This window comes from Rhododendron vialii, chromosome 4a (genome assembly GCF_030253575.1).
Source record: "Rhododendron vialii isolate Sample 1 chromosome 4a, ASM3025357v1".
Classification (NCBI taxonomy): Eukaryota; Viridiplantae; Streptophyta; class Magnoliopsida; order Ericales; family Ericaceae; genus Rhododendron; species Rhododendron vialii.
In genome coordinates this window covers 18,491,388-18,515,386 of record NC_080560.1, presented here as the reverse complement: position 1 = coordinate 18,515,386, position 23,999 = coordinate 18,491,388, and the positions used below count along the sequence as shown (strand labels likewise).

The 23,999-nt window shown below is 38.6% G+C and overlaps 2 protein-coding genes, 1 non-coding gene and 1 pseudogene across 3 annotated transcripts in view; 2 read left to right on the top strand and 2 right to left on the bottom strand.

The window, feature by feature from the left end:
* Positions 1-2,232: 2,232 nt before the first annotated feature.
* On the top strand, positions 2,233-6,879 carry LOC131322259 (receptor-like protein kinase FERONIA). Its single transcript, XM_058353504.1, has 2 exons — positions 2,233-2,502; positions 3,944-6,879. The coding sequence occupies exon 2, from the start codon at positions 3,969-3,971 to the stop codon at positions 6,657-6,659; it is 2,691 nt and encodes an 896-aa protein (XP_058209487.1). The 5' UTR covers positions 2,233-2,502; positions 3,944-3,968; the 3' UTR covers positions 6,660-6,879.
* Positions 6,880-12,252: 5,373 nt separating this feature from the next.
* LOC131323203 (26S proteasome regulatory subunit 6B homolog) lies at positions 12,253-18,997 on the bottom strand (annotated as a pseudogene).
* LOC131323202 (NADH dehydrogenase [ubiquinone] 1 alpha subcomplex subunit 1) overlaps positions 13,292-23,999 on the top strand; it is a 92,379-nt gene continuing 81,671 nt past the window's right edge. Inside the window, exon 1 of the mRNA XM_058354893.1 lies at positions 13,292-13,298. The gene's annotated coding sequence lies outside the window, so the exon portion shown is untranslated. The remainder of the gene's footprint in view (positions 13,299-23,999) is intronic.
* Positions 14,923-15,030, bottom strand: LOC131324934 (small nucleolar RNA snoR100). The gene has a single exon (XR_009199517.1). It is a non-coding gene; the product is annotated as a small nucleolar RNA snoR100 (small nucleolar RNA).

The following is a 23,999-nucleotide window of genomic DNA, read 5'->3' as shown; positions in this document are numbered from 1 at the left end:
TGCAGGAGATGTTTAGGTTCCAGCGGTGAGAGGGATGGAAAATCCAGTCACAGGAAAAGAGGATATAATATGCGATTGACTATAGGAGAAATGTTCAATAAAATAATGGGAGCACAATTAAAAGGGATAAAGTTAGTGACAATTAATGGAGTTTATGGTTCCTATTTTAAAATACCTGAAATCTCCCATCTAGATTTTCATTGTAGATCGAACGGGATACATACAATTTTATAGTCTCGGGACTTCGTCAGTGGTACGTTGAGCTTTAGAGTCACCGACACAGAAGGCATTCCTTAGTGAGTGTATATGGTCACAATAGTCTCGATCGTTGAAGTCTCTTTCATTTTCAGATCTCTAAAAAATGATCATGAGATTGTGCAAACGTCTCCTAGCTAGGTAACCATAATATAATAACCGCAAGAGCTCACCAGAAAGGCTAGCAAAGAAAATGAAAATTAATTAGAATCATCATATCGCTTCTACTTATAATATATAGTAATATATATTTGAAGAAGATAACCAATTAATGTATGTGCGTAGTCTTTAATTAATATGGAACAAGGTATTAAATTAGTAATAAGTCTCTAAGGAGAATGTGTTTGCAACCATGGAATTAAGCTGCTGCTCCGGGATCCGACCACGAGAGATCTAGATGCTGGAGAGGGGGTAATGACAAAAAAAGGCAAGAGGGATCGATGAAGAAAAAAGGTTTAATTAGTTGGTAAGCTTAATTAGATGGTTGCATGTAGGAGTACTAAAAAAGATCGATCATGATTTCCCATTTTTAGAAAGGGAAAGTGCACGAACACAATAACATGTACTCCTGGCCTACAACATTTGACACAACATGCATGCCTAGCTATGTCATAGTATTCCTTATTGGCAACTAGATGAATTATTAGTTTTTACGGTAAGTCTACAATTACACCCAACCACGAGAAATTTTATGTATACCGGGAATACTAAGGGTGTTGGTATCCCCTCCGATCTGTTTCTAATTTTTTGGCCATTTCCCGATCAAACTTGGATAATCATATCGGCTCCGTTCATTTTGTAAAGTTTGGCGAAAACTTTAATCGTACCAAAAATCATATTCATCGAACTTTAGTAGATACATGATCGGCACACGTGAAAATTGAAGAAGACCAAAACAAAGATTAGAAACACATTGAATCGGAACCCAATTTTGTTTTTTGCAATTTTTACATGTGCCAATCATGTATCTACTAAAATCCAATGAACACGATTTTTGGGATGATTAAAGTTCTCGCGGAATTCTCCAAAACGAACGGAGCCGATTATCCAAATATGATCGAAAAATGACCGAAAAATTGAAAACGGACCGGACGGTATACCAACACCCTTGGTATCCCCGGCACACATAAAAGTTTCTCCCCAAGCACACACCCATTTATACACCCACAAGCTTGTGTATGAGTGTGTAAATAAGAGTGAAATTTGGGTGTGATTGTAGCCAACGGCGGCTCCAGAATTTTAGTTCAGTGGTATAAAGATTTTTTTTATAGGAAACTCTATATAAATGATTTTTTTTATTATGATTGAAAATGAGTTGTGCTTAATTTATTTTGTTTTGTTGAGTTATGTTATCCACATACTCACAAATTTAAGGGGTATTTTTTTTTACTTTGACTACTCATGAATAATTCAATGCCGACAGTATGAAAAAGTATGAAAGAAAAATCAAATTATATGTAAATTTCGAGTCGAGGAGGCCACTTGAACCCCGTCGAATGAATACGGAGCCGCTCCTGGTTGTAGCATTTTTGTTATTTTTAATTAAGCATCTTTGTGTAAAAAGTTGTGCATGTTGTTGTATCTTAGACTTTGTTTGGAACATGGGAAAAAGAAAGAAAAGGAAAGGAGAATTTAAAAAAAAATTCCCTCCACTTGTTTGGTTCAGAGAAAATTAAAAGTGAGAGGAGAATAAAAAAATCAAGTTTTAAGCACAATAATATAGGAGTACTACGTATTTTCTTCAACGTTTTCCTCCCTCTCTTTTTTCTCAACCCTTCTTTTCTTTTCCTTTGTACAAGTTTCAAACGGACCCTTAGCAGTTAGCACTCCTCTTTCAAAAATTATGTCTTATATAGTGGTTAAAAAGAAGAGATAACCTTCTGGGGGTTGTGAGATGAAAGTGGTGTGTATTTAGGAACACCCCCACAACTTGGTCAACTGGCTAAACATGAGTAGTAAGTAAACCGACGGGATTGTTTCTTAACTAATGTTAACCACTCCGACACCTAAATTACAGTAGTGTGTGCAATACCAGCCAGCTCTCTCTCTCTCTCTCTCTCTCTCTCTCTCTCTCTCTCTCTCTCTCTCCATCTTCTTCTATTTGTCGCCTGATTTTCAAACCCTAGAGTCTCGTCTCTTCAGATTCTTAGCTTAATTTCGGTTTCGTTGCGCTACGGTTATGTAGAAAAGCTGGCTTGATTCGGAGTTCCTTCATTTCAATTTGATCTCTTCGTATTTCTGCTCAAGGTAATTACTTTGTTCATTGCTGATTTTCAGTTCATAGCCTTGAGATATCGAGCTAGCTCTTTTCGGTGGATCTTGAAGCTTCGATCATTCTGAACCGTTACAAACTCTGCTTTTTTATGCTTAGGTTTTGTTTTTCTGCTTTAACTTTTGAGATTTAAGCTGATACATTTAGATTTAGATGTTAAATTTGACTATTTAAGAGCCTCAGATCCAGGGCAGGGCCTTCCCTCAGGGAAGACGAGCGCCTCGGGCCCCCAATGTTCTTTTTAAATTAGGGCCCCATTTCATAGGTTGTTATCTATGGAGCACGGGTACCGGTACGCGGTACGGGTACGGGGACGGGAAACGGCAAAACCCCAAAAAAGTAGGGTACGGGTACGGCGGGGTACGACATATATATATATATATATATATAATGTTTTTCTATTTTTTATTGCATAAAATGAAATATAAACCCATTTTACCAACAAAAAGCAAAATCAGTACAAAATATGCATATCTACTGCATATCTATTAGTATTCAGAATTTCCGATACATATATACATATACATTACACATGCATACATTCGTACATATATACAAAGAGAGAGATTATTCCGATCGATAAAAAAAATATACAGAGAGAGACGAAGAGAAGAGAGATGGAGAGAGAGAGGGACAAAGAGAGAGAGAGGTGTTTATAAATGACAAATAAATTACATAATAAACTCACATTTTATAATTATTTACAAAAAAATCCCAGAAATTTTGAAAAAATTTCATTTTGGGCTAAAACGTACCCTTGCCGTACCCGTCCCGTACCCTTGCCGTACCCGTGCCGTACCCAAAATTACCAAAAGTACCCGACATAATTTTGCCGTACCGGGTACGTTTTTGCCGTACCCGTACCCGTACCCGGTACGGGTACGGCGACATTTTCGAAGTACCCGTGCTTCATAGGTTGTTATACTAGGTATATAACACAAAATCCCATTATGTAGCGCAATTACTATTTTGTCGCTGAAGATGTAAGAAAATTCATATTTAAGTGATACTTTGCATTCTTGTAATGATCAATCCTTTCGAAAACTTAATCTACCTGATTATAAGTTTTCCTTATTTCAAATTGATTTATTGTTTATTTTGTTTGCTTGTAAAAGTATGTAAGGGGCCCCAACCTTGAAGTTCGCTTAGGGCCCCCAAAATGTCAGGGATGGCCGTGCTCAGATCTTCTGTTGTTTCTCGCCAGTGTTGAGCTTGAACAGGGATTCTTTCTTCTAAATGTTGTTTCTGTTTTACTGATTTAATTTGATTGGGTTTTGTAATTTTCCATTTTTTTTAACGCACATGTACAGCTATAAACTTACATAATTATACATAGAGTTAGCAATTGAAATACTTGTATTTGATTATCTGGGTCAACACAGAACAAACCAACGATTTTTGGGCACAATTTTTCAGGGAATTCTCGGCATATACTCCTCCAATGAGGAACACGGATGGGTGTTATCAGTTCTCAGTCTTCGGCGTTCTCTTCTTAGCCTCTGTGGTGCATTTAGTTTCAGCTGCAAATTATGTTCCAGCTGTAGATATTCTACTTAACTGCGGGGCTTCTTCGCAAGCTAATGATACTGATAATCGCCAATGGACTTCAGAAATTGGGTCAAAGTCAAACATTTTTTCTGCAGTTGGGAGTTCATTTTTTTCTACTGCTGCTACCCAAGCCCCTTCTGTTCCTACAGTCCCTTACATGACTGCTAGGATTTTCCAATCCGATTTTACCTATAGTTTTCAGGTAGCTTCTGGTCGTAAATTTGTCCGTCTGTACTTTTATCCTGCTTCTTACTCGGGTCTTAACGCGTCAAACGCCATCTTCTCTGTTACTGTGGGGCCATACACCCTTCTCAAGAACTTCAGTGCATCCCAAACAGCTCAAGCCCTAAACTATGATTTTATCGAGAAGGAGTATTCTGTCAATGTGCCCAATCAAACCTTGAACATAACCTTCATACCTTCCTCTGGTACTTCAAATTCCTATGCTTTTGTGAATGGGATCGAGATAGTTTCGATGCCTGACATGTATAATACTGAAGGTGGGATTACCATTCCCCTTGGGGAATCTGTGGCATTCTACATAGACAACAGTACAGCTCTTGAAAATGTTTACCGGCTGAATGTGGGCGGAAATGACATTTCCCCCTCCGCTGATACGGGCTTGTTTAGGTCCTGGAGTGATGATTCTCTGTACATATTTGCGGCAGCGTTTGGGGTTACAATAACCTCAAGTCCAAACATGACAATTGTGTATCCTTCGGGCATGCCCACTTACATCGCACCAGTTGAAGTCTATGATACTGCTAGATCAATGGGTCCAGACTCTAACATCAACCAGAACTATAATCTGACTTGGATATTCACGGTTGACTCAGGGTTTTATTACTTTGTGAGACTGCATTTCTGTGAGCTTGACCAAAATATCACAAAAATTAACCAAAGGGTGTTTAATATCTACCTTTATAATCAAACTGCTCAGAGTGGGGCAGACGTGATTGCCTGGGCACACAACAATGGAGTTCCAACTTATCAAGATTACTTGGTCTGGGTTCCCACTGGGGCCCCACAGCAAGATCTTTGGCTTGAGCTTCATCCAGACGTTGCTGTGAAGCCCCAGTACTACGATGCAATCTTGAATGGAGTGGAGATATTCAAAGTAAACGATAGCTCTGGAAATCTTGGCGGTCCTAATCCAGTCCCAGCTCCAACACAAGACACAATTGACCCATCATTGGCTAATCCGTCCGGTTCAAGTCAATTTAAGAAGCACGAAGCAATCATTGGTGGAAGCATTGGTGGCGGTATTGCTGCATTGGTTCTTGTTGGTTTAATGGTTTGTATTGTTTCTCGCCGTCGGAGGCAGGGGAAGAAGGACTCAAATCCAAGTGATGGACCATCCGGGTGGCTCCCACTTTCTTTATATGGCAATTCACACTCTACGAGCTCTGGAAAGTCAAACGCCACAGGAAGCTACACGTCCTCCCTCCCTTCAAACCTTTGTCGCCACTTTTCATTTGCTGAAATCAAGTCTGCTACCAACGATTTCGATGATTCTCTACTCCTTGGGGTGGGAGGTTTTGGCAAAGTTTACAAGGGAGAAATTGATGGTGGAATAACTAAGGTTGCAATTAAGCGAGGAAACCCCCTCTCTGAGCAAGGTGTGCATGAATTCCAAACAGAGATAGAAATGCTGTCAAAGCTTCGACACCGTCACCTTGTTTCGCTAATTGGTTATTGCGAAGAGAACTGTGAAATGATCCTTGTCTACGATTACATGGCTCATGGAACCCTAAGGGAGCATTTATACAAGACTAGTAAGGCCCCGTTGCCATGGAAGCAGAGACTTGAGATATGCATTGGCGCTGCTCGCGGTTTACACTATCTCCACACTGGTGCAAAGCACACTATTATCCACCGCGATGTTAAGACAACAAACATCCTTTTAGATGAGAAATGGGTGGCAAAGGTTTCTGATTTTGGCTTGTCAAAAACGGGTCCTACATTGGATAACACTCATGTTAGCACAGTTGTGAAGGGTAGTTTTGGGTACTTGGATCCAGAGTATTACAGGAGGCAGCAGCTGACCGAAAAATCTGATGTTTACTCTTTTGGAGTAGTGCTCTTTGAGATATTGTGTGCTAGGCCTGCTTTGAACCCAACGCTTCCAAAAGAGCAGGTGAGTTTGGCAGAGTGGGCTTCACATTGCCAGAAGAAGGGTATTCTTGATCATATTCTTGATCCATATCTGAAAGGGAAGATTGCTCCTGAGTGTTTCAAAAAGATTGCTGACACAGCGATGAAGTGTGTGGCGGATCAGGGAATTGACAGACCATCAATGGGTGATGTGCTGTGGAACCTTGAATTTGCTCTACAATTGCAGGAGAGTGCAGAGCAGAATGGAAATGGATTCGGTGGACTAGAAATTGAAGATGGGTTTGATGTATCCACTGTTGAAGGAAAGAAGGATCTGAACGCGTCTCCTGGTTTCGATGGTAATGTCACAGATTCAAAAAGCAGTGGGATGTCGATGAGCATAGGTGGCCGGAGTCTAGCTAGTGAAGATTCTGATGGGTTGACCCCAAGTGCTGTGTTTTCACAGATTATGAATCCTAAAGGACGTTGAGATCGAACCCTTGGGATTTGCTGCTGGATGCTGATTTTGAGTAAGCAATGTGCTTTGAATTGTTGGTTAACCACTGAAGTAATTTTCTTTCTGTTTTTCCTCTTGATTCGTTTACTTAATAATATGTTTTGATCAAATCCGTAGCATTCCTTAAGTTGTACCAAAGATAAATTGTGCAATGATTTGTTGTACTCAATACCAGGATATGAGAGTATTTTCATCTGGGTTTTCTCTTTCTAGAGGGAAACTTATTCACAGTGGAGCATCCGTGCAATCTCGGCTGTCCAAAAGTATTTTGGACGATCCGGATTAAAAACAATCTATTAACTGTAATTAATAGATTGTTTTTAATTCGGATCCTCCAAAATAGTTTTGGATGGCCTACTATTAATAGATTGTTTTTAATCCGGATCGTCCAAAATACTTCTGGACGGTTGAGATTGAGCGCCATAAAACTTATTCACGGCTTTTCTGTGAATAAGTTTTTCTCTTTCTGTTTTATTACTGTATAAATGGTGCAAAATGCTGGCTGTCTGTTGCTTGCTGTAATGGGATAACAAGGCGATAATTAAGCAACTTTACCCAATGTTCATGGGGATGGGGTCTGGGGGGTACGCGTCCTTTGACTTTCATGAAATGGGTTTTCTTGTACTCTTTCATGAAATGGTGCAAAATCTCTCTCTCTCTCTCTCTCTCTCTCTCTCTCTCTCAGCTGGCATGACGGTAGGTAGGCATTGGGCAATAGTTGGGGGAGAGCTGTTTGTTAATGGGATTACGCGCTTGGAAACGTGCTTTTGGAATACTTCAACTTTATACTATTAGTCAGTGTAAAACAGAACCAACTAGGCTGGAATGTAAACTTAGGCTGGAATAAATACTACGGAGTACTATATAGGGCGGCCATGGCCGGGTAACCGACTAACGGAGGATGGGATTATATAAACATAAGGCTTGAAGGTTGTGAGCCAATTTTCCATTTTTAATAGACAATAATAATAGGGAAATGATTTTACCACTTTCTTTTTTGTTAACGCTACTCCTCTGCAAGTGTATTTTACACTTGTAGGGAGTGATATTAACAAAAAAGGGAGTGGCAAAATCAGCAGCCTAATAATATCCGGTCAACAAAAGAAGATTGATGATAAGAAAATAACCCTTCTTTTTCGACTGTATATAAAATGCTCCTATGCAGTGTGAGTTCACGCTATATTTTTTGTCTTTCAGACTGACACCAAAATGCACTTATTTTTACTAAAAATACCAAATGCCATGTAGTTAAGAGAAATAAGTTGTTTTGAATAATGGGTATTTTTAAACTAAATATCCAAAATACTGAAAATACCGTTTAGTCAATACTAAATAACATGAACTCACCCTATAGTACAAGGTAAAAACACTCTTTTCTTCTTTTTGGTGATTTTAGCTGTTTAATTTCTTCTTTTGTTTCTTAAGTGTTAGTGCAGAACACAGACCTGTTAGATGGAGCACTTAATTTTTTGGAGGTTTTGTTGGTGAAAAGCATTGTATATTATTATTGTTAAGTATTTACTTAAAAATGTTATTCGTGCCTAAATCACATCTTCTTTTAATATATTCATTTCTCCTAACTAAAATAAGTACAATTTTTTTTCAAATAAGTACTTTTGTTTTAAATTAAAGGTGATGTATTGTGAGAGAATTACCTGTCTCATAAAGTGGAAAATAAGTACTTAAAAAAATAGGCAGTTGATTTTGTAACTCCCCTTCCTGTTTTATTAGATGAATTTACTAACACACCCTTGCACTTTATTTGGTATCATAAAGTGTAAGGGTATTTTAGTAAATTCATCTAATAAAACAAGAAGGGGATTAGTGTTAACAAATAGGGGAGTGACAAAATCAGCTGCCAAAAAATAAGAGCCGGTAATTAAGCAATCGTCACATAGGATTCGACTTTAAATCAGGGTATTATGAAGTTAAGGATGGTATTTCGAAACAATAGGTATTTCCATAAAAATTGACTCCTTAATTCAGTTATCCACGATAAAAAGAGAGTTCAAATTATAAAATCGGAACTATTTCATCGGAGCAGCAAATAGGAGTAGTTATCTTTTGGAAATCATTAACTATGGAACAAGTCATAGCGGATAAAATAAATAAATAAATGGAACAAGTCATCGATCGTATTTCTGCATTCAAATGTTTATCTTGAATTAAGTTAGGCAATCTTATTATTTTGTGTTTGCATTTTATTTTATAACTTTGTATCCGACTCAAGAGACCGACTAAAATTCGACAGGGTCAATTTTGCCGTTCACTAGCGGACGGCATATTATGTTTACATTTAACAACAAGCATGACTATTACGTTAGTATGATGCAGATTTGTTAAAGTGTCCTATCGAAACAGCAATCACGGAAGGATTTTTTTTTTTTATATGTAGAAAATAATTTAGTTAATAAGTAACCTATACCCTAGAGGCCGGGTGACATGAATTTTTTTTCTTTGATATTTTTCTACTTTTTGGTCGAGAGAGAGAGAGAGAGCGACTACACTAATTGCTTAGTATACACAAGCGTTGTGTTTGTATAATGTATGGGAGACGAATTCTTTACGTTTTGCACTATTAAATAGTATAACTACAACAAACTACTATATTTTTTATGGATACAAATTAACCAACTACAAAATGCAATCTACGCTAGCTGGCTTCATCATCGTACCTAATCAATCTTATAGGAAAAAGAAAAATACTAATATATTCGGGATCGAGTTCGGTAATAATCCCGCCCGCAAAAGGAGGAAAAATGCGGGCGGGTTCGATGGATGATAGGGATGGAATATATAGCGATCGGATGTTACAGTACCCCTTAATTATTTTGATTTTGATTACTACTGCGTATTCTGCATGCAAGCCGTTGAGTGGGGTGGGGGCCGGATAATGTTGAGTTTTATGAAAACTTAAGCTGAAATAAAAAAAAACAAACCTCAGCAAATGAATCTGACAGCTATTGCTTAAGTGAGAAAATCGTCTACAATATTATACTAGCATGGCAGTGAACACATGATAACAATTCAACTTAATTCTGTGAACACATACATACAAGTCTCTTTCTTAACCTTTTGCACTTTTGTGAATACGATCGATGTTTGGCAGATAATTTTAGGAAATGATTTTCAAAAATTTGACCCGTAAATTTAATATGGACCATTTAAAATTTTACCAGGAAATTAATGATTTTAAAAAATTTGACACTTAATTTGAAATCAACTTCTGTAGATGGTGGGCTTTTTTTTTTATTAGGACTTCTAAAAAGTTAAAAACAATTAAAAGTGAGGCTTGTGCTATTTTTGGAAGGAAGATATATAGTATCTAATTTTGTTGGCCGGTGTGGAGGCTTCGGTCATGGCCTCGGTAATATAACCGGACCACCATTAACCGAGGCTTCATATCAGCACAGGCCTGTGTATATCCTTCTGTTTACTCGGTTGGTATCGAGTCTCCTGTTTACGCTTCGGTTAAATACCGAAGTGTGCATTCCGTTAAAGCCTCTTGGAAGAATGTTGCATAGCAAGAGGGGACCAAGAGCGACGCGTGGCGGAAAGGATCATGAGGGCCAGGTCTGGTCATGTGCTTCGTAACCGTCTTATTCGGTGCGTCATCTATGATGTCACTCGAGGCGGTTACCTGAGCGTGACCTCTAAGCGCTAGCTTGGAGGCCAAGTAAGCCTAGGTCTATAAATACAAAGGGATATTCATCTTTGAGAGGTATGCCATCTTTCCCTAACCCTAGACCTAAAACATCTCTCCCTACATCTAACTTGATCGTCGGAGGGTCACTAGGCTATTCCAGCCTTAGTGACTTGTTGCAGGTTCAGAGGCGGAGGAACAGAGTAGCTGAAGAGGAACACTAACTCAGGCCAAGGTCCCTCCTAAATCGAACCCCCACAGCTGGCATCTTTTGAATCTCATAACTAGTTCATATTGTGTTTTCCTTATTTGGCTTTCTAGTATTAAAGATAAATGAATGGAACGGATGGGAGAGGAGAGCGGACACGATAGTTTTGAAATTTTAATAGTGACTGATGGGTCCAGCTAGAAGGGGCAAATGGATGGGTCTGGGCGTATTGAAATGGGTCACGGGTCAAATATGGGAGGGTCAAATATGAGTCAAATAGTAAACGGGTTGCAATGGGTCAGGTCGAATATGTGTCAAGTCAAACCCAAACCCCCGACCCGACCCGTTTCCTTCCCCCCCCTCCCCCTCCCTCCTTTTCTCTTCTCCCCCATCCTCGTTTCTCCCTTCCTTCTTTTCCTTCTCTACTGTCTTCCCCCGATATGGGTTGAAACACATTCACAATGGGCAAAACTCCGTGGGGTCTTTCGGCTATATAAGCCAATTTTTCATTTTCTCAACCAACCCAACTAAACCCGACCCGTTTTTATTTTCTCCCATTTTCAAATATAATTTAGAATAACCCCTCGTTCTTTCTTTTTTTCCCCCCACGGAATAATAACCCCTCGTTCTTTCTTTTTTTCCCCCCACGGAATAACCCCTCGTTCATAACGTTGTAAAATTTTTTGCCGCAATTTGATTCTTCGTTTTCTTTAAGATTAAGAGAATTAGATAGATAGAAGAAAGGTTTTTGAGACAATATTCCAAACATTGCGTAAGAATTAATGGTCGGAAACTCAAAGCCAAATGTATGGTAGTATCGGTCTTGTTTGTTTTGGGGTCTCAAATTTTCTCGGTACGATTTTCAATAAATTTGACCTTTCAGTTCAAAAAATTAGCTATCAATGTCCGATCAATTTGAGTTTTTGTAAAATAATTTTATCCCGTGTTCAAGACCACGAAATTAGGAATCCGATTAAAGCCGTTTATTTTAAAGTTGTTACTGATATCCTATTAAGCTAAAAAAAAAAGGTATGCATATTTAAGAAAAAGCCCTAACCGATATCCTATTAAGCTAATTTTGTATGAGTGGTTCAGATCATCTTTACCAAGGTGGGCCCTACCAATCAAACATACTTTCTAATAAAAATATTAGGGATTCGGATATTTTGATCGGCAAAATATGTAATCCATTTCGAGTGTGGGGTTCTCAGCATCATTTTTCACAGGTTGACTGTTTAAACAAGAGCCAAAACAGAAAATGCGGGGGCGACGAGGAAGAAAAATAGTAGAAAAATATGAGAGTGTGGGTCTTTTAAGTCCAACCCATTTTCAACCAATACCAACTCATTATACAATATGGACGGATTGGATTGGGTAACAAGTGGACGGATTTGAGCATGTTAAAAAATATGAGTTGAGATTGCCACATCTAGGTCCAACATCCACGCTAATTTCATGTGACTTTTTTGTATTTTATTGTTCTAGTTGTAATCTTTTTTTCGTAATAATATAATTAGGATGATTTTCTGCCCGAAAAAAAAAACTGAAAAAAAGTCTATATCGATTATAGATGCACTCAACATTTATGAAGGAGTGGCACATATCACAGTTATCACTGGTTGAAGTTTACCTAGTCTTTTATCTCCCCACTCTATAACCATGTTCACCTAAAAGTATTACAGCAGCGAATTAACAGAAGAGAATAGTACGTTAACTGAGTTCTAAAGGGTAACATCCCGATGAATAAATCCAAGAAAATGTTGATGTCTATTTCATAGGAGAACAATAACTCTGTAAAATACAGAATAAACATTCATCCAGAGCAATATCGACATAAATTACCGGGGGACACGCAATCTCATTAGTATAAGAATCTGTTCAGATTGTCATGTTCCTATTTTCTAATCACTTGAAGAAGTCGAAATCAGTATCCAGCTTCTTAACGTTTGTCCTGTTACCCTTCTCAAAGTCCTTGGGAAGTATTACATAACGGTTCTTGCGGACAGCATGCATTCCTGCTTCTTGACATATAGCTGCTATCTGCAGACATGAAAAATATTCAACAGCTTAGATTCGCATAGTTGAGACAAGAAGAATTGACGCACAAGAAGCAACAGTTCTAGTACAAATGTGCAGAAAATGACTCTCTCAGAACCTCTAGCTAAAAAAAGAAAGCAAATTTGAAAGCACACAACATAGCTGCAGATAGTAATGGGTTGAAACTATAAGATATTCCACCCATGATTGTGTGATGGATGTATGACAAGCTAAATTACAAACCATGGAACTATTATCTTCCTGATTTTTGGCTGCTTTTTTTATCAGGTAAGTTGTAAACAAACCCAAGATAAACATTTGAAAATGTAATCAAAACTAAAAACTACAGACTCTAGCATATCGACACATGGATTGACATGCTTCTGCACAGGCAGACGCACCAAAGAACAATGCAGCCAAAACACACAAGTACATGTATTCCTCCCCACAGCATAACACGAGTCTAGAGCATGTCATAAGAAACAGAAAAAGGAAAGGAAATCACAACCCCAATATCAAGGTACTTTTAACCAAATATCAGCAGATTTAAGTGGCAGCAATCAACTAACCTCAGCAGCACTTATTTTATCAGGTTGAGACACGTAGTCCTCCCAGTCAACCTCATCACCCAAGTTCATCTTAGCAGTGCAAACCTATTTAGGAACAACCAATAATCAATGTAAATTGATAGCAAAGTCTAGCAAGATCCTCGGGGGAGAGAGAAAGAGGGGGAGTCCCACCCATTTAAGACAAACTACAAATCTAGCAAAGTAGTTTGTAGTTCCATCTTACAGTTCTCAAATGAGAGAAAACTTTAAGATGCTTTGCCTAATGCCTATGCAGGTGGGCTAATAAGGAGAAACGTCAAAACAAAACTGAACTGGAAGACAAGCCTCTTTTGTCGTCTATCAGGCAAAGGGAATTCAATCTTTTGATCAAGCCTACCAGGGTGTAGAAGCGCTGGGTCCAAAATGTCCGCTCGGTTAGTTGCCATTATAACCTTCACATTCACTGTTTGGTCGAACCCATCCATTTGTCAGGCATCCAAACCTCCACAACTTAATATGACATGGAATAATCCAATGCAGCAAAAATATAGATATCATCTGCAGCTATGGCCATTATTCCTTCCCAATACAATACCATCAGTTTGAATATTCTGAACCAGAAAAACCCTTCTATCCATTGCTATAATTCCAAATTCTCTCTCTTTTTCCTAGATAATAGATTTGATGCTTCAACTCGAAGAAACTTATCATGAATCATGTGAACGTCCATCTCACAACAATGATACCTGATTTAGGAGTTCCATAAGAATTCGTTGTACTTCTCTATCAGCTCCAGTTTGTGCATCAAATCAAGCAGTTGCAATAGCATCTACCTCATCAATGAAAATAATAACAGGGGCATTCTCTTTGGCAAGATGGAAAACATCGCGGACCATTCGGGGACCCTGGACAACAACCAAAAAATTAGTTTGTATATGAGAAAGGAGAGCATAGACATGCACCATACCGACCACTGAGGAAATAAAGAACCACCTAAAGATCAAGTTGACCATAAGATGCCTTTCAAAAAAAAGTTGAGCATAAGATAGTTAGACCAACCCAACCATAAGCAAGAAGTATAAACACAAAGCATACCTCACCCAAATACTTCTGGACAAACTCAGAACCAACCACTCTTATGAATGCTGCTGTGGTGTGGTTAGCAACAACCTTGGCAAGCATGGTTTTACCTGTACCAGGTGGACCATAAAGCAACATGCCCCGGGGTGGATCTATACCAATCTGCTTGTATAGTTCATGATGGGTCAGTGGTAATTCAACAGCTTCACGAATTTCCTGCTTTTGAATTTCACATCCTCCAATGTCCTGACTCAAAGAGAGTTTTAGTGAGAACAAAACACTGCAACTTTGTAATTAGATCGAACACTTGAAAGAACAAATTGCAAATCAACCTCAATGAATGAAAATTATGAAAAAGTTAGCAGAAGCTGTGATCAAGCATCAAAAAGAAGTATCTTCCGATCAGATATTTGCAATTAATCAACTTCTGCGTTAAAACAAACATAAAAAGGACAAACTAGAAATTAATCATTAGACTGTATCCTCACTAAAAACTCTTATAAAGCTTTCCCCTGAGAAGCTGAGTTGGCAAGGTAGATAGTGGGAAGGGAAAGACCTAATGTCATTCATAAAACATCCAGAACAACAACAATAGAACCCATGTAGTCCCCAATCATTGGGGGTATGGGCGGGGGAAGATTAGAGACAGACCTAACCTTTGGCAATATGCACAAAGTGGCTGCTCTCAGAATACTACTGAAATAATGGCTCTCCTATACCTGTTTTGCTGCAGAACCATGCCCCTAAGTCAAAGCCAAATGGCATCAGAGAGGGTAAGCCTAGAGACCCAATTCAATTTCTGTGCATATTACCATGCTTCCTTCATTGATAGTCCAGAGCATCGGTATGCACAATCCAGAACTAAACAAGAGTAAATGAAAAGAAGAAGTTAATCCAGTATACATAACAGTGATAGAGAATTTCTAATACACTCCAATGATAGACTGCTATTTGAGTAAATTTGAGTGCTTGAAGTTGAGTTCAGGGCTGATAAACGAACCAAACTACGAGAGAGAGAGAGAGAGAGAGAGAGAGAGAGAGAGAGAGAGAGAGAGAGAGAGAGAGAGAGAGAGAGAGAGAGAGAGAGAGAGAGAGAATCATGCATACTGCTTTTCAAGGGATGTTTGAAAAGCACGGTTATATATGCCAATATATAAATAACCTCTTATAAAGCTTAAAAAGGATAAACCAAAAATTAATCATTACACTGTATCTTTACTTAGAACTCTTTTTTTTTTTGATAACCCTTTACTTAGAACTCTTATAAAGCTTTCCCCTGAGAAGCTGAGTTGGCAAGGTAGATAGTGGGAAGGGAAAGACCTAATGTCATTCATAAAATATCCAGAACTAAATAAGAGTAAATGAAAAGAAGAAGTTAATCCAGTATATGCAACAGTGATAGAGAATTTCTAATACACTCCAATGATATACTACTATTTGACTAAATCTGAGTGCTTGAAGTTGAATTTAGGGCTGATAAATGAACCAAACTACTCGATCGAGAGAGAGAGAGAGTCATGCATACTGCTTTTCAAGGGATGTTTGAAAAGCACGGTTATATATGCCAATATATAAATAACCTCTTATAAAGCTTAAAAAGGATAAACCAAAAATTAATCATTACACTGTATCTTTACTTAGAACTCTTTTTTTTTTGATAACCCTTTACTTAGAACTCTTATAAAGCTTTCCCCTGAGAAGCTGAGTTGGCAAGGTAGATAGTGGGAAGGGAAAGACCTAATGTCATTCATAAAATATCCAGAACTAAATAAGAGTAAATGAAAAGAAGTTAATCCAGTATATGCAACAGTGATAGAGAATTTCTAATACACTCCAATGATAGACTACTATTTGAGTAAATCTGAGTGCTTGAAGTTGAATTTAGGGCTGATAAATGAACCAAACTACGAGAGAGAGAGAGAGAGAGAGAGAGAGAGAGAGAGAGAGAGAGAGAGAGAGAGAGAGAGAGAGAGAGAGAGAGAGAGAGAGAGTCATGCATACTGCTTTTCAAGGGATGTTTGAAAAGCACAATTATATATGCCAATAAATGCAGTACAATTTGTTCTAACAGAAAGAAATAAGCATTTAATCATAAGCTGTGTATCTGAATGATCTAATGAGACTACCGTAGATTGTAAAAAGAAATAAGTTATAGCTGCAAACATAACCTCATCTAAAAACGAAACGGCCTAGTTTGCTTTGGAAACTATAGGGTAGCAATTCTTTACTCCATGATGAAACCCAACCGCACCTTGAACTTTAGGTTCTGTGAAGCCTGGACTCAAGACCCATATGCAATTTGTCCCTTATACTCCTATGCAGTGTTTGCTAACAAAGCAGCCGTCATGTCATTTTAACTACTCTTCTTCATTCATTATATAATTAAATCTAGTGTAACCCACAGACATAGGTATTCTTGCCGAACCACATATAGCGTTGTGCTTCCTTCTTGTGATGTTCTTTATTTTTCGTGCTACAATTTGTATGCGTGTTTTGTTCGTAGCACGACACAACTCTCTTGGTGTTGCGCATAAACCAAGTTACACTATTAGTGTGGCTGCAGGTAGTAGTGTTGCGACAGCTGTCTGACTATATATCAGATTCACTTCTTCATTAGCATGACCAGCCAGTGAGTGAACGAGAGCATATGAGCTGGAAGATAATGCCAACCGCAAGACCATGGGGCTAAGTTCTGAATTTTTTTATATACCTAGCTTAACCCAACCTCATCCTAAAACCATCTTTTATGGGGAACGAAGATACAAAAGCATGACATGAACCTCTGATGAAAGTATCATCCAAAACAACCAACTCATTACAACCAACTCACTTTCTTTAGTTCCTTGTGCTGTCTGATTACAATTTTCATACAATTCTTCTATCACCCTAACCGTTCAGTACAATCAGTCAAGGAAGTGAAAGAGACATATGAACCAGAAAATATTGTCCAAGCAATAGGCCATGGTGCTAAGATCAATATATCGAGCTTAAGCCAACCTAATCTACAAGCATCATTCATAAGCAACCAAGACATGCAAGAAGTGAACATGAACCTCTACGTGGCTATCCTCACAAATAATGAGTTCAGTAATGGACCTAGAGCAAAGCCTGAAGTAACACAAAAGGGGATACGTTGCATGAACTTCCATAACCAGATTTTCCATTACAAAAGGGCTAATAATAACCTTCTGAAAAGTTGACAAGAACAATAATAACCTTATCAATTCTTCTTATTATCTTTAGTAAAATGTTGTTCAGGAGCCGCCACAGAGCATTTCATGAATATGTGGGAGATTCTTTATAGATCAAGAAGAGACCATGTATCACAGCATACAGCTTCCTGAACTTTTTTAACTTTATCCAGCCTAATTAAACAAAAACGGAAACCATATTTTACGATTATCCACAATATAAAGCAGTAGTTGCTAGAAAAGAACCCATTTCAATCCAACCGTTTTGCTATTCCGGACAAAACAACTCCGTCCAGTTCACTACGAGTTGAAGTTACCAAATTTTGAGGAGTCGGTGTCAATTTATGCCTAATTGCTCCACATATTGTTTGTTCAACGATTTATATTTTTCCAATTGAACACCCATGTTGATAAAATGATTTGAACCATTTTTTGGAATTTCTACTTTAGTTTCCTAGGGTTCATTCTCCGGGAACAAGGTGAGATTTTCAGCTCATACGGCTGCTCCTCATGGTTCCAAAATAAAGGTTAATCTATTTCACTTGTTCAATTCAAGGTTTTAAAATATTTCTTCGCACCCAATCTTATCTCAATCAAAAGGCTACTAGTTCTGTCAAACCATAAATGCACATGATTACATAACCAACCCAAAGTCCAGTCCTGCCATATTAACACAAGTTCCAAAACCAACTAAACTTCAAATTAACCATCTAACTCAGATGCAGGAGTGGTCCCAAGGGGGGACCTGGGCCCTGCACAATTCCCAATACTCTCGTGTATTATACTGATTTTTAGGTTAATTAGGAAAAATTCTATGGGATTAGCCCCTGCAAGTCCTTTGAGTGAAAAATTTCTTAAAATTTCTATATGTGGGGTAAAAATCCCCAAACTTTCAAGCTATCGATCATTTTTTAGGTTGCATGTATAAAATTTATACCGTAGGTACGCACATATACGTCTTTTCTTCAGACTAGCAATATATACTTATAATATATTTCTTTTATTATCAATATGTAAATACAAGTAATTCAGGCTCCTGCTACACACAAATTATGCGTCTGCCAGTGCTCAGACGAACATTTACAATAATGCAAAAGTATATCAACAGCAAATATCTCACATTATAGGTAACATCAGGCTTCTCCGACGGGCTCAAGAGGGAGATGCTCGAGTCGGCCTCGGACAGCAACATGTCGACGAGGGCGTTGGAGTGCCGGTGCAGCGCCACGGAGGCGGAGGGCTTCAGCAGCTCGCGGTTGATGGTGCTGAGGATCCAGACGTAGTAGTTGGACCCGGTGGTGGACCCGACGATGCCATTGGTCCGGTCGACCATCTCCATGAATTGGCCGATGACTAGGGGCACCGACTGGATCCTCTTGACCTCCTCCTGGGCGCGGAGGTGCTCGCGCTTCAGGTTCTTGAGCTCGTCCTTGACGTACTCCTCTTGAATGTCGATGAATTCGCGCTGCCGCTGGAGGTATTTGAGGCGGCGGTAGAGGTCGTCGTCGTCGTCGTGTGTTTGGGAGTGGTCGGTGGTGTGGGAGTTCTATTTTGAGGATGGGAAGGACGGAGGTGGGTCGGACGGGGGTTGGATCCAGTACCATTGCCCACAGGGCCGGCCGTGGACCTGGACATTGGCCCACCAGGCGACCGCCTTAGCCTCCTGTTTTTTGCCCAATTATAGGGCCAAAAAACTTAAAATATATTATATATCAGTCCGGATCCCATAAGAGATTTCTTACGGTTTTACAGTGCGGGAATCCCCTTTCCCGAAGTTCGACGATATGAGCCGTTCAAGGTGTGCAGAACGTGATTTTAAGAGTACCCGTGAGAATTCAGTAAAAAACTGCTCGGATCAAGCCCTTCCCGATCATTTTTTTTGCTGATTTCTATTGGATATCCTTAAATCACGTTCTGATCAATTTGAGCGGTTCGGATCGTCGAAATTGGCTCGGATTGTCAAAATTGGCTCGGAAAAAGAGAGTCTCACACGGTAACACCGTGCGGGATCCCTTATGGGATCCGGACTCTATTATATATAATGCATGCGAAACATTTTACGGATGGGCAAAGATAGCATGGTGGCAAGTTCTACGCTCTTTAACCACAATGTCACAAGTTTGATACCTACACTTTGGTTTTTTTTGAACGTTGAAAACTGCCTTCAATCTGCTGCTATCAAGACTTGAACTCGCATCGTGAGGGTGGAGAAACATCTCACGCGGCTATGCCACTGAGCCACGGGGCAATTTTGTTTCTCAAATCGAACAACTAATATATATAGCAAAAAATGAGAGGCTCCATTTTTTAATCTCGCTTAGGGCCTCAAAAATCTCAAAGCCAGGCCTGATTGCCGACACCATTCTTCTTGCTTGCCTCTCTCTCTCTCTCTCTCTCTCTCTCTCTCTCTCTCGCTTGTGTCGCTGCTTTCCTCCTTGGGCGACTTTGCGAGCACGAAATGAGGTTCTGCCGGGTGTCGGGTCAGGCTCGACCCTGAGTTTTTGGAGGCCCTAGGTGGTATTCAAAAATGGGGCCTCTAATATGTTTGTGTATATATATTTTTTGTTCAAAAAAGAAGCAAGTATTGGATTGTTGTTCAGTGGCAAGATGGTTGTACCTCTTTAGTACCTTACGTCGCAAGTTTGAGCCTCTAAATTGACGTTTTGAAACAATTTTTCTTACGAGATACAAAACTATTTGTGTTAAAAATTAGAGAGGGCAAGGGAATCGAACTCGCAATCCTCTACTTTTTGCATGAGTATCTTACCGCTGAGCTAAATTGACCTACTTGTCAAGTATTTCACATATACAATATTTAACATATTCCGAAATTTCGGGGCCTAATTATTGGGCCTAAAAGGGGAGGCCTTAGGTGGTCGCCTAGTAGGCCTATGCCTAGGGCCGGCCCTGTGTTGGGTTCAATTTTGTAGGAGTACTGTTATCTGCTTTTTTGTCCATACAAAATAAACCCAGTTTCATTTTCGTCCTCATAAAATTTTTAATTTCAATTTTACCCTTCTTATTTCCAATCGATTTCAGTGTTATCCTTTCTTCAAAAAATGGACGGTAACACACAGTGGCTAACATAGGCTTACATGGAACAAAATGGTACATGCTGGACTGTGACTCCCCATCCCCTCCACTTGATACGTCTTCCTCCAACAGCCACCTTCATTTCCATGTCATTTCCTTTCAAAATTGATGCAAAGAAACCAGTAAACCCTAAACTCAGAAATCAGGAAGGTCGTTCTACCCAAAATTCATTTTCTACTCACTTGAAGTCTCCTTTCAATCAGATGCCTTCAAGCCCTTGCAACTCCTCGTTGTCTTCCTCAACAGGTGGTCAGTTGCCCATATGCAAATGTGGGTTGAAGTCTATTATGGCGATTTCATGGACTAACGAAAATCTAGGAAGAAGATTCCTTGGATGTCTTCGCTGGAAGCTGGTATGTTTAATAGCCATTTCCTACTCCAAAGCTAAATCATTTGTTTGAAATTTTCCCAATTTTTTTCCAACTGTAGGAAGGCAAGAAATGCAAATTTTTTTCTTGGGTTGATGATGAAATTTGTGATCGTGGCAAGATTATAATTTGTACTTTAAGAGATGAAAACCTTGAGTTAAAAGAGAATTTGAAGGAGTATGATGCAATGAAGAGAAAGGTGAAACAATTGGAGGAGAGAATGGAGAGCAAGATCAAATAATATGAGAGAATTGGGGTAGATTACAAGAAGATGGAAATGACACTGTTGGGAATGGAGAGCAAGCTCAAAGAACATGCTAAAGGGAAGAAATTCTAGAAATTGATAACGGTTGGGTTGGTTGGAATTTTATTGGTCTATGTAGATAGCTCAAAGAACATGCCTAAGGGATGAAATTCTGGAAATTGATAACTGTTGGGTTGGATGAAATTTTGTTGGTTTGTGTAGCCAATATGTTCATGTAGTTTAAGAACTTGTATGTAAGCTTTTTGACATTGTTAATGTAGTTTATGTATATATGTTGGTGGCAATGAATGAATGTGCAATGCTTATGCAGTTTTTGTGATCCCTTTGTAGTCAAAATTTGTGCAAATTCTAGTCTCATTCCATTTACATATACCAGTGCCAAATCTGTTATTCTAGTGCCAAACTTGTAGGGTCATTACATAACCCCAACTGCCATTACATTGCATTACATAAACGAAAGCCATTAAAATAGTTTACAAGACAAAAGATTGCCATTATTGGTTCACGAAACAAACCTATAACTAGTTCACAAAACATTATCATTACTAGTTCCCAACACATAAATGAACTGAAGTCATACATGTCCTTCAATAAAATAAACCATTTCTAACAATATGGGATACTAAAATCAACTGAAGTTAGGTCCTTCTACAATACATTGCTAACCCTTAATTTTTTCAACCCTTTGTTTGGGCCTTGGGTGGTGGTATTCCTTCTCATTGTGCTGGGGCCAGGTGGTGCAATAAATGATGTCACATTGCTTAAAGGGAGTTAGGCCAAACTTGCAAGAATGGAGCTTTGTGGTGGGCCATTGAACCATCTTTTGGAGCCTTCTTTGGGCCACCTTTTGGCACTTGCTATTGACCTCCCCTTGGAACAATACTCTTATTTGCCTTAGGGTCCAACACCAAATTATAAAGCATTACAAAAAGGTATTTATATTAAAGATACATTATGTGAAAAAGCTTGAATGTTACATGTCTTTGTGTTGCTTGACTTGAAGATTTCCTAGGCAAGTTTTTATTGCCTCCAACCAATCCCTTACATGTTCTCCTATTGTGGCCTATCCTACCACATCTCTGGCAAACCACAGTGGTGCTAGTCCTTAGTTTTGCCCCCTTCTTGGGTTCATCTGGTTCTCTCCTCCTTAGTTTCTTTGGCCTGCTAGTTGGTCTTCTTACTAGTGGTGGCAAGATAGGGTTCCATGTTGCTTCTCATAGGTTTGGTCCATTTGTTAGACCAATCAATAGGACATGTACTCTCTTATATGTATCAACTTTGTAGTAGTCACTGATATAATCCTCTACTTTTTACTTGTTCATGTGATAACCCAAATATTCATGACATTATGCATCATGTGTGGGGAGGTTAGTGTAATGTTAAAAAGAATAACTGCATGGGTTAGAAGCTGTTCCACTTTTTCCAAAAAGGAGGTTTTTGAAAAAGAAGGTAATTTCAATGTCAAAAATCATGTGTTTACGCAAATAATTTTCCTACCAATATGAATCTTGTTTGATAGATCTCATTGAGATCTTTTAAACGGAGCAAAAAAAAATTGAAAATTTATTTTTCATTTTCGTTATATTTGAGTTTGAAATTACCTTCTTTTTGAAAAAAAAGATTTTGGGAGAAAGCGGAACAGGGCCTTATTTTGTATATTTAACAAATACGGGGATTAGTTTGAGACATTAACTATGTTGTAAATATAATGACCTATTTCATCACGTGGGAAATAGGAGGATCCTTCTCCTCCAGCTCTCACTCACGTATTTGTCTTTCTCCCTATCATATGTCTCACTCACGTATTTGTCTCTCTCTCTCTCTCTCTCTCTCTCTCTCTCTCCCATTGTACGTTTCTCTCTCTGTCTTGGAGTTCTTCTTCTATATAGTAAACCCAAGTTTGGCCTGAGAAAGTTACAGGACGATGGGATTCATGAGACACTTAAAAGACAATCGAGAAGTGGTGATTCCGTAAAGGTTCACAGAGACCATATCATAACAAGATTGAAGGATCAAAGAGACGATATCATAATAGGAATAACACTGTTAGAATCATTCATTGGCTTTTCGTATACACAATTGGACTCCTAGAAATCCTCTCAAATAACATTTTAAATAGATCAGTTAGCTGATTTCTAAACAAGTGAAATGAGGGGAACTCAAAATCAAATGGCTCTTGAGATCAAAATACTTTAGAACGTTCAAACTTCATCGAAGCAATACACTAATTAGCAAATCCAAATGTTTAGCTGATCAATTAGGTGTTGCAATTTGCTACACATTCCTCACAAGCACACGTTATAGCATAGCAAAGCCAACACACAAAAAGATTATCCATATACCTAGTAGATTGAAGAACAATTTGTCAAAAATGATTTAGAAAGGATACCCATGATAGATTGGATAACAGCCCATGCTGCCAACTAATCAGCCTCTTTCTTGCTTTTGGTTAACTCATCAATGTAAGTACCACCGTTGAATACCAAATTAAATACGAAAGCTAGAAGCACGCCCCCTGGCTGAATCGTAGTATAAGTGGGCATCTCTAGATTCATCTTGACTGAATAAATTTACAAAATATTGTATCCTGGATGTGTGTGTGTGTGTATGTGTGTGTGAGAGAGAGAGAGAGAGGGGGGGGGGGGGGGGACGAAAAAATTCCGACAATGGAAACAACAAAAATTAGAAAAAATTACTATTGTCACATAAATGAAAATCTAAAAATCCAAATTGAGCATACAAATAAAACAATAAATATTGTCATCATCAGTCGACTGCGACTAACTTGCTTTGGTTATAGAACATTTCTGCAGGAAATTAAGGATCAGAGTATTAGGTCTAATAAAACAAATTAACACCTTCAGTAGAAGAAGAAAACAT

Bases quoted from the DNA above. Each gene is read 5' to 3' on its own strand.
- LOC131322259 (XM_058353504.1), top strand. From the start codon at position 3,969: ATGAGGAACACGGATGGGTGTTATCAGTTCTCAGTCTTCGGCGTTCTC.